The 15,263-nt window shown below is 41.7% G+C and overlaps 1 protein-coding gene across 1 annotated transcript; it reads right to left on the bottom strand.

Moving 5' to 3' along the window:
* Positions 1–4,485: 4,485 nt before the first annotated feature.
* On the bottom strand, positions 4,486–6,833 carry KIF2B (kinesin family member 2B). The gene has a single exon (XM_032871766.1). It carries the CDS (start codon positions 6,831–6,833, stop codon positions 4,644–4,646), a length of 2,190 nt encoding a protein of 729 aa, XP_032727657.1. The 3' UTR covers positions 4,486–4,643.
* Positions 6,834–15,263: the final 8,430 nt, after the last annotated feature.

The raw sequence follows: 15,263 nt of genomic DNA on the forward strand, positions 1-15,263 counted from the left end.
ATCGACTAGGGCTAGGGGTAGGGGAGTTAAGGGAGGAGGCATGAGGGGTGTGGGGTTTCCTTTGGGGGTGATGAAACATTTTTCATTTGATTGTGGTGATGGATACACAGCTCTGCGAATATACTAAAAGTCAAAGCTATTTAAAAAAATCACAGAGAAAAGAGAGCCACATTAAAATGGTCATTATATTCTCTGCCATTGCCTTTTCCCCTTGAGGCATTTGCTGATCTCGAATGTAAACAGGAAGCTCAAATGAGCAGTAGCCAAGTAAATATTGCTGTAGCTTCACAGGGACCTGGTCTCATAGGAGTCCAAGATTGAAGTCCAGGCCTCTAAGCCAACAGGGATGATTCTGGAGAAAAGAGGACCATAGAGGAATGAGACATACCTTCCATACGCAAATTTTTCTCAGCTATTTGCTGAACCTACAGCTCTAAGTGCATAGAACAATATTCAAAAGGGAAAAAATACAGAAAGCAGTTGAAAAGTGACTTAAAAATTTAGCAAATAACTTAGTGAGCTCACAGTTTTGGGAAGGCAAGTTTCCACGAAGGAGGGAATTTCAGTGAAGATGTCATACATGCTATACTCTAAATTTAAGGGTAAATCAGAACTATGACTCAATGTGATAAGCCTTGACTCTATGTAGATAAGTCAGTGTATACGAGAAAATTTATAATATTGAAAGCCTTAAAAAGCTGACAAATTCATGATCTAAGTATTGAGCTCAAAAAGTTGAAAAAAAGTGGAAATTATACAAAGGAGGAAAAATGGAATTAATGAAATGGCAAGAAATACACCATGGAGAAAATAAATGGCCAGGCGTTGTTTCTTTGACAAGACTAGTATAATTTATAAACATATTACAAGTCTGATTAACGGGGGAAAAAGGTACAATATCAGGAATGAAAAGTTAGAAACCAGTAATATGACCATTACAGATAATGGGCATACTCTAGTTCTATGACAAATTAAGACAACTTATTAAAATTGTATAAGAAAAAAATACTAACTCTAAATCATCTTATATCCACTACATACACGGAATCAGTAAAATCTTCCCAGGAAGAGAACTCGGGGTGAGCTAAGACCCGTAGGGTGAGCAAGATGGTAGAACAGGAAGTCCCCAGCTCCTGTCCTTGTCAATAAACAATGATGCGGCCATCCACAGACAAAAATTCCTTTTTGGGAGCTTGGGGATCCAGTGGGAAGCTGTGAAATTTCAGTGAAGCCTAAGACTGAGGAGAGCTGCTTGGAGGAGGTGGGACCACATCTTCATGGCAGGTTTGCCCACATGGTCCCACTTGCAGACTCAAAGAAGTTGCAAACCCTGTGGACTGAGTCTCACTTGGCTCTGCATCCTCCAGCTCCTTCTGCTGCTGACCTGGAGGCACACAGATGAACAGGTGCTGGCTCCAGTCAGAGCCCAAACAGTCGTTATTAGAAGATGGCAAAAGAAAATGCCTTCATGATTCGGGGTAGATAGAGACTTACGAAATGGGACATAACCAATATTTCTTTAAAAATTGGTAAATTGAGGGGCGCCTGGGTGGCTCAGTGGGTTAAAGCCTCTGCCTTCGGCTCAGGTCATGATCCCAGGGTCCTGGGATCGAGCCCCGCATTGAGCTCTCTGCTCAGCAGGGAGCCTGCTTCCTCCTCTCTCTCTCTGCCTGCTTCTCTGACTACTTGTGGTCTCTGTCTGTCAAATAAATAAAATCTTTAAAAAAAATGGTAAATTGAACTTCATTAAATCTATAAGCTTCTCATCATTTAAAGATGCCATTAAGAGAGTGAGTAGACATTCTGCAGACTGGTAGGAGATATTTGCAATACATGTATCTAAAGAAGAACTTGCATCCAGAATGCATTTAGTGCACAAGAGAGTGTGGCTTAATGGCCAGTACGCTTGTATAATGACCTTGAATTTTATCATGGGGAAAAAGCATAATGAGATAGGTTTCCCGTACACATGAGAAAGTGTAAAATTAGAATTTTACAAAATAACAATTTGAAGTGTAGGCAGACATAGGGAGGACCCCTAATTCTTTTAAAATGATGATGGTTGTGTAAAATTGGTCCAGATTCTTCACAAAACTCCCTGGTCTGACCTATGATGCTGAATAGAAGCATACTGTGGCTCCAGGAATTCCATTCTGGACATACACATGTGCACCAAATGACATGCACGAGAATGTTCACAGCATCGTTAGTAATTGTTTAAAACAGAAACAACTCAGTTTTCCATCAAGAGTAAAATTTACAAATATGAACTACTTGTGCAGCGAAACACTATAGAACCATGTAAAAAGGACAGGCCATAGATGATTTTGATTGAAAGAAAGAGGAGATTAAAGTGTATCTAGTGTATGATCCCATAAATCTGAAAGAGAGGCAAACGTATCTTGGATGATTTTTGTCAGAATAGTCCTTACCTTTGATGCAGGGTGTCGTGAGTGAAATGATGTAGGAATGAGGTTTCTGGGACATTATGTTCTATATGTTGCTATAGGTGGTGTGATATAGGGGTACTGACTTTGTTAACACTCACGGAGCTATGTAGGGAAGATCTGTGTAGGTTGCAGGTCATAAAAAATAAAATTAAAAAAAAAGGATGTTACTGGTATCAAAATATTGAAACTCCTAGTAGGCCACCCTAAAATTGTGTGGCAGAGAGATAGAGGGGAGATAAGTGTGGTGTAGAACAACAAGGACAATGACACTAATGAGAACAATAACAGGCACTAGTCATTGGCATAAAAGATGGGGAGAGGGCAGCAGACAGTAAAACCACCCTCCAATCTTTTGAAGCAGGTATTCTACTTACCCTGCTTCATATAGAAAAAAAGCAGTTCAGAGGGACAAAGTTACTTGCCAAAAATTACAGATATTTACTATACTAGAGCTAGAATTGGAACCCAGGCTAGATTCTTAACCCCATACTTTTTCTTTGCATACAAAAATAATTTAGATTAAAAACATCTCATTTTGAAGGAGAGATGACCTAGTCCTAAGAGAAGACAGATCTCCAAAGTTTTATTTGGTTTAAAAATGGGGGCCCCTGGGTGGCTCAGTGGGTCAAGTCTTCGCCTTCCGCTCAGGTCATGATCTCAGGGTCCTGGGATCGAGCCCCAAATCGGGCTCTCTGCTCAGCAGGGAGCCTGCTTCCCTTCCTCTCTCTCTGCCTGCCTCTCTGCCTGCCTCTCTGCCTATTTGTGATCTCTGTCTGATCCTAATTGTTTTATACTGATAGCTGTTTGCTAGGACATTACTATTCTATTCTCTAGTAGTTACGTGTCAGTTTTCCTTAGTGCCAGTGAGGTCTTTGCACCTTAGAGGAAATTTTTTGAAAACAATAGGTCATGTCTGCCAAAGGTAGTTTCTATGTCCCCCACATTTCCCAGTCTGCAAAGTACTTTCTTTGCAAATCATTCCATTTTATTCCTTAAAAAAGGAGTTTGGAACTGGTGGAGTTGAAAGCAAAAGATCTTTAATTGTTTCATTATAGCATTTTATCAATATGTTTGCATAAGGTAAATGTGTATTAATTTTATTTATATTTGCAAAATATATTAGCTTCTAACTCCTTTTTTTTTTCCCCAAAAAAATGATGGACTTTGTGATCTATGAATCAGGATTTTTTTTTTTCTCCTTACTCAAGGGATTTAAGGCACTGATATCCCCCACATTCCTGTGAGGCCTTTATGGGATGTGCCCCATTTCAGGCCAGAACATTTCTACTACTTTGCTGACTGGCTCCCTACCTTAATTTGATGGAGGAAAGCTTTTTATGTGAATTATGTAAGCACAAAATTTGGCAAGAAAGTGAGAGGGAAAAAAAGCTTAAAGACACCATAGTCAACAAAGCCAGTGCTTACTCAACACACACACACACACACACACACACACACACACACACACTATCCTTCTCAGGAAGCACAATACTTTGCCAATTTTAACTCAAAGATTAAAAATAAAAATCTCTCTCAATTTTAGGTTCTCAAACAGAGCCCCTGAAATAAAATTCCTCCCTTCCCCATCCCCCATTATGACTAGAGCTTAGAAACCATTTGAATCTACACATCCACACCACAGAAAGAGATTGGTGAGTGTGGGTATCATTAGATTTATGCCATTGTGTACCCTGTGGTGTATTCTAATTCCGGTCCCTTTGATCTGCAATGTGATGCCTTCTTAGTCACAGATTTGAGGTGTCTGATTTCATCACAGCGAGGTTCTTTCTACAGCAGGATTTCTCAGCCTCAGTGCAATTGATATTTTCAACCAGATAGTTATTTGTTGTGGGAGTCTGTCTGGTACATCATAGGGTTGTTTTCATAGCATCTCTGGCCTTCTATCCGATAGATGCCAGTATAACTGCCCCCCACTGCCAAACTCAGTTTTGACAATGGAAAATGTCTCCAGACATTGTCAAATGTCCCTGGGAGGTAAATGGTTCCCAGTTGAGCACGTATGTCCTAGAAAATGAAAACAAACTACAGAAAAATACAGAGGAAGAAGCAAGAGGACATTTCTGACAAGCATATTTTAAGATGTTCTAAGTTTTCCAGGAGGATCTTTATATCTAGATAATTTGGACATTTTCTTTTATAATAAGAGAGGTAGGGGCCACAGCAGTGTATCCATCATTTCAGATCTGACCTCTTGCCACTAGCTCCACCATACTTGGTCTTCTTTTGGAGGTCAGCTCGTAATAATTTCAGCTTCTTTTGAATCTCAGTCAGAATACCTATTTTCTGATCCAAAATGGACAATAATTGGGCAATGCAAAAATCAACATCACAGTTTACCCCACCAGCTGTCTCCTGTATGTTTTTCCCTGGCCGTTGGCTTGATTCCTTCCATGAAGACCTTCTATCCTCTGCTAATGGAGTGGGTGACGTTTCAATATCTTTAACCTGTTCTTCCTTCTCACTCTGTATATCACCAGAAACTTTAATAAATCCATCCCCCTGAAGGGATGTTTTTGAATCCGTAATGTTATTTTCCAACATCCTTGGCACCTCAGGTCCAACCGGATAGAGACAGCGATGGTGGGGCCTGAAATCCAGAGTCAATTCTTTCACTCTATTTGCGTATCTTAAAGTGTTGAGGGTGTTTTCACAAGAGGCCATCCCTGGAGAAATCGTAGCAATCATACATGTGGAGGAATTCTGGCCTATAAAGGAGTCTCGGAGCACCTGCGTCAGTTTGCTGGCTCTGAATGGGGTGTGAGACTTGTTCTGACCCAAAGCCCGGATGCATTCTTTGAGCGCCAGCAGACTTTTATTAATCTCCGCCCCTTCCAGCTGCCTTTTCCTGTTGGCTTTGGCAGTATCTGCTCCCCTTTCGTTCCCAGCTAAGTCAACGAGGGAGAACTTGCCATGCAGTTTCCCTCCTGACTTTAGGATGATCTGGAACACAGCGTGACTCCTGGAAGAGTGGGCGTTGACTGATGTCTGTCCAGAAGTCCGACAGCTGTTTCCTAGTTCCACGAGGTTCAGCACATCCTCCACACTACACACCTCCTGCTCCTGCAGTCCGACCACCTGGATCTGCTGATTGCCATCCTCAAGGACTTGCAGCTTCTTCTTCCAGTTCAACAAGTCATATACCTTGCCCCCGTAAATCTCAAAAAACGTCCCATAGACTTTGAGGTCCAGCTTCTCGTAAGCTGTGGTTCTGAGCAGGAGGAAGACATCCTGCGCCACGAGGGCGTAAATGCCTTTAGAACAATCTTGGTCCCTTCCCGAAAAGGCTCCGCCCATGGTGTGCGTTTTCCCACTGCCCGTCTGCCCGTAGGCAAAGCAGGTGGCCATGCCCTTGCGGAAGATGGACTCCACCAGCGGCTGGGCAGTGAACCGGTACACCAACTCATTGGAGGCCGTGTCATCGAAGGCATGGTCGAAGCAGAAGGTCTGGTTCTCCAGGTAGCGAGTGAGGTCTACCTTTTGCTTGGACTCATGCACCAGGACCACGTTGTCTGAGGGGATGGTGATGATGTCCAGGTCCTTCATGGTGGTCTCTCGCTGGTTGAGAGGACGCTTCCTCACGCAGACGCAGATCCGATGGTCTTCCTGGGGCTCCAGGCTGGACACCTTGCTGCAGTCCAAGTGCCTGCGGTACTCTTCGATCATGCGCATGATCTCGTAGTTGGGGTTTCCAGTGTTGACATTGAGGGCGCGCTGGGCTCGGATCTCCAGTTGCAGCCGCCTGCGCTTCTCCCGCTGCTTTTGTAATTTCTCAATTTCCCGTAGGCAGGGAGACTTTTTGCGCTTCATCAGGCAAGGATTGCTGGGGACTCTCAGAGCCAGGCTGTCCCCCGAGGGCGTTTCGTTTTTCTGCGGGATTGCGGCAATCCACCGCGCGCCGGTGTACTGGTCCCCGATGGCTGAAGAGGGCCCCAGAGACAAGGGCAGCAGGGAGGACGCCGTGGGGTGTTCAGCCGAGGCCAGCGCGGGATTCAGCAGGAATATGGTCTCTAGATCAACCTTCTTACCCTTTTTGACTCCTTTCTCGACCCACTCCACCGTGACCCAAGAGTTTTCTCTTTTGATCTCTGTGACCACAGCAAGATGGATCCGCCCGTCGCTGCGTTGGATCGCCACGCAGATGCCCACTTGGACATCTCCCAAGGGCGGCTTCAAGGGTTTCAAGGATGCAAGGCGAGGGGTGGCGGGGAGGCATAACTGGCTGGCCATGGTGAAGGATGGAGGTGTCAGGGCTCGCTTTCGGGGGCCCTTGGGGTTGGAGCAGCAGGACCGGAGCCCAAGCCAGCCTGAAGCGCCCAGGGCACTGAGGCGCTTGTAGTTTGCACCTGCCTTTGTGAGTCCCATACAGGGCTCCGCCTGAGCCACTGGCGTCACAATGGGATGGAGACAAGAGGCAGCGGAGCCTGGGGGTCGCTAGGTGAAAGGGGGGCGGGGAAGGGGGGTCGGCACGTTCTTGATTCTAGGTACAGAGACCGCAGGGCTGGAGAATTGTTCTCTGCCACCGAATACAGAGGGGTCGGAATTAGGAGTAGGGTGTAAGTTCCGCGAACACGTGTGCTCCAGCTTTGGGACTAGCCATTCGCCCCTGCAGTCTTGACCTGCCCCATCAAAGCTAAGCGCTTCAATTTGAGAAACACGCCGAACCAGTTCAGCCCTCCAGTGACCAGCAGGAGCAAGTGAAGGCAGAGCTGTCCGCAAATCACGGGCTTCTAAGGACAGGATCCCACAGAAAGTCCTTCAAACCAGGCATCCTTCTTCGGGCCCGCACTCCGTCGAAACTCTGTTGAACAGTCACAACTTAAAATTATTCCTGCTTAATGGGATTTCTCATTACAAAATCAAAATGAGGGGAATGTAGTGGGTTCTTGTGGTAATTTGCTAGTAGGGCACGTCCTTTGGTGTAGCCTCTGGGGTTGCAAACTCAAAGTGTTTATCACATTCCAGGTGGTTCTGGTAGCTAGAAAGTGAGTTTTGTTGCATTGCAGACACCGCCATTTTTGAGACTCTTTCAGTAATGACTTTTCTAAATTCCTTCAGTAATTACACGACTGGCCTCATTATCTGTAATTTGGAGAGAAAGGAGGGACTGTTGGTGAAAACAGAGAGTTCATCTTATACCACCTTCTCCCAAAATATGTGTGTGTGTGTGTGTGTGTGTGTGTGTGTGTTTCCTTTAGAAGCTGTTAAGATGGGGCCGGTGGGATGGTCAGGGTAAATGGAAAGGCACCTAAGATGACCAGAGGCAACCATATATTTTGGAAAGATTGCAGATTTTTTTTTTCCACCTCTGGGATGATTTACTTGCAAAACAAAAAATTGACATCAGCTGCTAGATAGGCCAACATGAAGATTAAGGTGACATTTTCTTTTCTTCCCACATATCACACTGGCTTTTGGTAAGTCTGACGGTAATTTCCGTGACAGCCCCAAAGTAGCATGAAGTGGCCTGGTGTCCTTACAACCCTCCTTAGGACCAAGGGGATAATGTGGAAACAAATTCTTGTTATAAACTGACTTATTTTTAATGGAGAGGATCTCCATTAAATATACATCAGTAAATGTAGTAAAGCTTAAGTTTTGAAAAGAAGGTATGTGGGGGGATATTGGATAAACTGGCTGAGTATGTGATGCTCATTTTAGGCTCATGCCAATGGAGGGAGGGGAGAAAGGACTATAGCCAACTGTCTTTTTATGATTATTAATTTCTTTATTTGCCAACTTCTGAATATTTAAAGTGTGCTTGAAATCAGTTTTTGTTTTCCTTTTGTCAAGGACATTATGGGGATGTCCTTAATTCCTCTATTTTTCATTAAGTTAAATTAACTTTAAAAAAATTGCTGCTTTTGAGTTTTTAATATAGATTTTATATATATATATATATACTTACCTATATATCTGTAGATATTTTATATATATATAGATATATATATCTACACACACAAATATATATACCTATGTATATTAGCCTTTATCTTTGAAAAAGTGTAATCTCTCTCAAAATTACTCAAACTCTATCTCTTCCAGGTTAGGCACGTTTTTATACCTAAGCCAGTGATTTTTTTTTTTTTTCTTTATAAATAGACAACAGAGGGGCATCTGGGTGGCTCAGTGGGTTAAGCCTCTGCCTTTGGCCCAGGTCATGATCCCAGGGTCCTGGAATCGAGACCCGCATCGGGCTCTCTGCTCAGCGGGGAGCCTGCTTCCTCCTCTCTCTCTGCCTGCCTCTCTGCCTACTTGTGATCTCTGTCTGTCAAATAAATAAATAAAATCTTTAAAAAAAATAAATAAATAGATAATAGATGGCAAAGTCCCAGGTGGTCATGCAAAAAGAGACTAAAGTTTATTTTGCTGTCCAGCATACCCATAAATGCCTTTTCAGCTATTTCAGGGCCTTTCTTCCCCACGCTTTAGTTCTCTTCTTTATATATATTTTCCCTTGAATATCTCATGTATTTCCATGATTTATTATCACATATGTATATATGATTTTATATATATATATATATATATATATATATATATATATATATTTGGAGAAAGGGAGAGTGAGAGAGTGCACTCAGGTATTTTTAAGTATTCTTAGTAGTTCCAACCTCTACCCACTGACTTCTCTCTCCTCCTCAGCCCATCCTAATTTGGAGTGAAAGTCCTTTCCCCACCCCTAGAAGTCTTCTGTAACGGTGACATCCTTTCATCTCCCAACCAATTACAACCCTGCTTCCTTGGCCATCCTCATCCAGACAGAGATTCCGTCTATGTCTCCTGCTGCTTCTAGAGTTACTCTGACAGCTAATTCTGTAGTCCATGGCTGCTTACAAACATTTCCATAGCTCGCCATCATCCTAATTGATACAGTAAAAATTCCATTCCAGAGCACATGGTACATACCGCCATCTTGCCTGCCTTCTCATCCTCAAGCTTTACCACTACCCACACTTAGTCTAAAATTGAACCAGACTGAAGAATTTGAGTTCCTTCCATCAATTTTTTTTTCAAATTACTAATTTCTAGCCCGGTGATTCTCTGTATAAGGGTACATGAAATTCACCTACAGAGCTTGTTAAAACAGATTGCGGGTCTTCACCCTAATGACTCTGATGCAGGAAATGTGGGGCTGAGAATTTGCATGTCTAACAAGTTCCCAAGTGATGCTGATGCAGTTGGTTCTAGGCACACAGGCCTTGGGAATCCCTGTTTTAGCTCTTGGAACAGAAAAGCTTCTCTGTATCCCTTCCTTCCCTTGACCTCTTTAATATCTGTCTTAAATATCACTACCTCTGGAAATGCTTCTCTGACCTTGTTGAGAATACTCAGGCAAAATAGCATGAAATGGGCATATCCCTTCCTAAGAAATAGCATTGAGTATTGATTGGGTTTGTTTGATCGGGGGGACTCCAAAGCTTCATTTTTAGGAGCAACTAAAAAAAGAAAAATTCCCATGAGTAAATATAATAATCTGTAGAGAGTCACTTGAGTGCTTTCACAATTTTGATAATCTGGGACTACACTTGCAGCAATGATTTTTTTTTTATTTAATAATACAAAATTCATAATTCAGTTACCATTAACATAACCACCTCCTTTTGTGGAAACAGTCCATCTCAGAAAACACTGTGAATCTTTATTAATGAGATCAATGTAGCATTTGTCAAAGTGTGAAGGCCTAGATAGAAGTTATGGTATCTTTCTGGTCCAAGATGTAAATGACCATTTGGTGGATGAGCAGTTTCTCCAGGTTAGACCCTGAAGATTGGAGACATGCATTCTTTAACTCAATATAATCAAGCAATCTATGTCTGTGACATTCTTAACCACATGCTGCTTCCTAGGCCAAAGGCATACTACCCTCAAGGAGCTTCCCATTTATGCTATTAGTATTATTCCCTATTATACTATTATTTATATTATTCTATGTACCTGTTCAAAACCAACTGCTATGTCCTCTTTATTTCAAATCCCCCTTTTTTTAGAAGCTGAGCAAGTATCAGGTGTAGACTCCTCAAGAGAGGATAGTGTGGGAAGAAGTAAGCGCAGGAAATGAGCTTAGTAATTTTCATTTATTAATTACGTACCTCCTCCCAGGTTGGACCCGTCAGAGTTACTTTACAGGACAGAATGTGATTTCTAGTTTCATTTTAGATGCAAACCTCCCGGGAGAAACGCATCAAATAATCACCTTTCTAGGCCTGTTTGAATGGACATCTAGCAGCTGTTCAATGTGTTTGATCCCCTTGGGGGTCTGTACTTTTCCAGTATATGGATGCAACCTGAGGTTGATTTAGTTCTTCAGAGGAGCTCAATAAATTTTCCCAAATCTCTTTGAAGAAATGGAATTCATCATTTCCAGCTTTAAAGTTATGTTTTGTTTTGTTTTGAGAGTAGACAGGTAACTTACTAGGTGTATGCCTTTAGATAACAAGGGGGAAATTAACTTTTAGAAGAAGAATAGTATTTTACTATTACAGCAGGTATCTCTGTCTTTTGACATTTCAACATTTTCCACATGCACCGTACTTAACCAGAACTGAAAAGTCCACATTTCTCTATCCTTCTTACTGATTTAATAGGCAATTGTTTCTATGACAACAACATCAGCTCAGAGCCATCTTTCCCCAGCTTATTAAACAGCACTGCTTACCTGGGGATATTTACGTGATTCCTACATATCTGTTGATTGTGGAAGTTAGTCTTGTGATGTTCGCCAAGGTGGTAAGACTAACCATGGTCGGAGGCTCACTTTAAACCCACTTGTTGATCAGCTTTCATGTTTCAGTTTTACTCAGCACACTGAGAGGAGAGGCTTGGGTTTTGCTCCTAGTGTATGTATGTATCAGAATTATTTGCTTGTAACTCCCACTGCAAGTACAGAAATCATGCTACCCATGAACAAAGTAGATGTCTTTGTAGCTCAGCTATGGTCCTTTCACTTGAAAGCCACGAGCTGTGTTCCTTGCCCATAGAGACTTCTTTAGATCATGCAATTCAGGGTATTTAGGTTAATTTTTTTGCTATGGAACAAACATAAAGCTGTAAGGGAGACATAATACTTTTGTGAGAAATAATTATAGGAACTTGGATATTTGTCCTACAGGAAGTTTGAGAATAGACCTATCTATATCTAATTAAAAAGAAGAGGTGCATAATGTGTGCTTTTTAAAAAGATATTATTTATTTATTTGGCAGACAGACATCATAAGTAGGCAGAGAGGCAGGCAGAGAGAGAGAGTGGGGAGGAAGCAGGCTCCCTGCTGAGCAGAGAGCCCAATGTGGGGCTCCATCCCAGGACCCCAGGATCATGACCTGAGCCAAAAGCAGAGGCTTTAACCCACTGAGCCACCCAGGTGGCCTATGCTCCACATTTTAAAAAGGGGGTTGGAATGAAACAGATAACACAGCGAAGACTGGCAAAGGGCAAAGTACACGGGGTCTTAAATGTCAGGAAAAAAAGGCTGAGTTTTTAAGCAGTGAAATGGAAAGCCATTGATGAGTTTTTTAAAACAGTGTTGTAACATGATCTGAGTTACATCTGTTCACTCTGGCTGAAAAATCCATGTTTGTTGAGTTTTGACAATCGTCTTCACTTGCGTATCTATCCGTTCATTTACTTAACAACTAGTTGCTAAGTGCTGATTTTAGTGCACAGCCTTAACCAACATTTGCTATGCAAGCAATATCACTTATTTACCAAATTAAATATATATTCACTAAGAGTAAATGCTTCTAGCCAGAGGTTTCCCAATAATTGCTGAATCTTAGCAGCTTGTATAATACGAGATACATGTACTCAACATACAAACCAATCCATTGGTTATCTCTGTTAAACAGTTGCCTAAGGGAAGTATTTTTTTTTTCCTGAATCAACTGGTTATTTTGACATCATGTCCTATTCCTTAGAATCTTAATGTTCTTTTTTATTTCCAGATATGAATACAAGAAAGTATTGCAAAATGGCAAACATATGTTACTCTGACAGGCAGATACCAGGCTCCCACAATGATAAGTAGAGCTTATAATACTACCCACAGAAATCATACTGAGACATAGTATGAAGCTAAGGGTTTTCAATCTTGGTGTAACTTTCACCTGACATACTTGGTGAAAAGGCAAAAGCAATCGAAAAGCATGGGTAAATCATATATTTACCTCATGCTATGCAATGGTTCCATTTAACATTCATTAAATATCTACTATGTACTAGGTGCTATTCTAAAGCACTGTGGGAGATACAAAAATAAATGGTATGCCTTCATGCTTATAAATCTTCTTTGATGACATGAGGTCTTGTTACAAGGCAATTTTATTCATGTTGTTAGACAATAATACCAAAGATTCGACTTTGCAATAAGCCTTTTGCAGAAACCTAAAAGTCGCTTTCCCACTAAAACTTCATTGTGTCCCATTTGTTGAAGCAGGGGTATCTTCAAACATTAAAAATACTAAAAAAAAAAAAAAATTCAGTAGCCACTACCACAGGTATATCAAAGCATCATTCTCCACCCCTCCCCCACCCACAGAATCATGAGATCATAAAATCTCTGAACAGAAAGAGACCTAAGAAGGCATGCAGTCCAATGCTTTCTGGGTTCACAGTATTTTAAGAATCACCTGTGGGGCTTTTTAGTGAAATGGATTCCTAGGCTTTGGCTGCTAGAGTTTGATTCAGCAGGCCTGGGGGGAGCCAGGCAGTCTGTACTTTGTCAGACATTCCCAGATGATTCTGATATATATAGACCGATTTGAAAACACAAATCTAGCCCAACTCCTGGGTCTCTTATTTAAATCTGGTCTGCACTAGGGTGCCTGAGTGGCTCAGTGGGTTAAAGCCTCTGCCTTCGGCTCAGGTCATGATCCCAGCCTGGGATCGAGCCCCGCATCGGACTCTCTGCTCAGCGGGGAGCCTGCTTCCCTTCCTCTCTCTCCTCCTGCCTCTCTGCCTACTTGTGATCTCTGTCTGTCAAATAAATAAATAAAATATTTTTAAAAAAATCTGGTCTGCACTATCTTTCCAAACAAATTGTCATTTATCATTTACTTTCTGATTGGATATATACTAGCATGGGACCTTGACCCTTACACAGCTCTAATTATTAGAATCTTATCCATATATCTGCAATATGTATACATTACACACACACACACACACACACATATGTACACGCACCTGGTTATCTGTTAATATATGTCTCCCAAATTGGGACTGTAAGCCCCATGAGGACAGTGTCTAGTTTTCTTCACTACCTCATATCTAGCACTTAGCTCAGACCTTGACATTTAAAAGATAGCCATATCTTTCGTTTGTTGAATGCATACCCACTGAATGAGGTAATTCATTAGTTTGACCTGAAGTCTCCCCTCTGAAAACATCTACTTACTGAGCTGCTTTTTACAGTTTTAGGAAATTGGACAAGTCCCTATTCCAGATACCAGGTATATAAACACGAGTAAAGTATTCTCCTCCCTTCTCTCAAGGGTCTTAATTATTTACCTAGAGAGAAAGAGGCAGATACCTTTAATCAAAAATGGCAAGTGCAGGGATGCCTGGGTGGCTCACTTGGTTAAGCTTATGCCTTTGGCTCAGATCACGATCCCAGGATCCTGGGATTGAGTCCCACATCGGGCTCCTTGCTCAGCGGGGAGCTTGCTTCTCTCTTTGCCTCTGCCTGTCACTCTGCCTCCTTGTGCTCTCTCTCTCTCTGACAAATAAATAAAATCTTTAAAAAAATGATAAGTACAATGTCAGAAATAAGTATGGAATAAAGGTGGGAATAGACAGGAAGGCAAATCATCTAGTTGTGATGGAGGAAGAGGAGAGGAAGCAGTGGATGTCAAGAAATGCTTTTCAAGAAAGGTGATGCTAGGTCTTGACGGTTTAGCACTTCCATAAGTGAATGTCCACATACCTTATCTCAAAAAGCACACACTAGGGGCGCCTGGGTGGCTCAGTGGGTTAAAGCCTCTGCCTTCCGCTCAGGTCATGATCCCAGGGTCCTGGGATGGAGCCCTGCATCGGGCTCTCTGCTCAGCGGGGAGCCTGCTTCCTCCCCGCTCTCTCTCTCTGCCTGCCTCTCTGCCTACTTATGATGTCTGTCTGCCAAATAAATAAATAATATCTTTTTAAAAAGCACACATTATGCACCTCTTCTTTTTAATTAGATATAGATAGGTCTATTCTCAAACTTCCTGTAGGACAAATATCCAAGTTCCTATAATTATTTCTCACAAAAGTATTATGTCTCCCTTACAGCTTTATGTTTGTTCCATAGCAAAAAAATTAACCTAAATAAATTAAATAAATAAATAAATAAATAAATAAAATCTTTAAATATAAATAAATAAATTAATTAATTAAATAAAATGTGGATCATAAGGAATAACACGGAAGACATTGGGAGATGGAGAGGAGAAGCGACTGGGGGAAATCGGAGTGGGAGACAAACCATGAGAGACGGCGAACTGTGAGAAACAAACTGAGGGTTTTGGAGTGAGTTTATTCTCATAGTCTTCTTTCATTTAAGTATAAGTAGCATGGTATATGGTCACAACGATTAGAGAAACCTAGTACATGATTCATTAAATGTTTCTAGAGAATTCCGATGCCATTTTTTTGAAGATTTACCTTCTGGGAAAGAGAATATTGGAAAGTGAAACATGCATAGGCTGGTAGAAAGTTGTCATAGAATATTTCTACATTATGAATAGGACCTTTGAGATGGGCCTTGTTTCCTACTTCATTAAAACATAATAGTATATAAAAGAGCTATCTCAAATAGAATG

Source organism: Lontra canadensis, unplaced genomic scaffold (genome assembly GCF_010015895.1).
Source record: "Lontra canadensis isolate GAN:19392208 unplaced genomic scaffold, GSC_riverotter_1.0 scaffold43, whole genome shotgun sequence".
NCBI lineage: Eukaryota > Metazoa > Chordata > Mammalia > Carnivora > Mustelidae > Lontra > Lontra canadensis.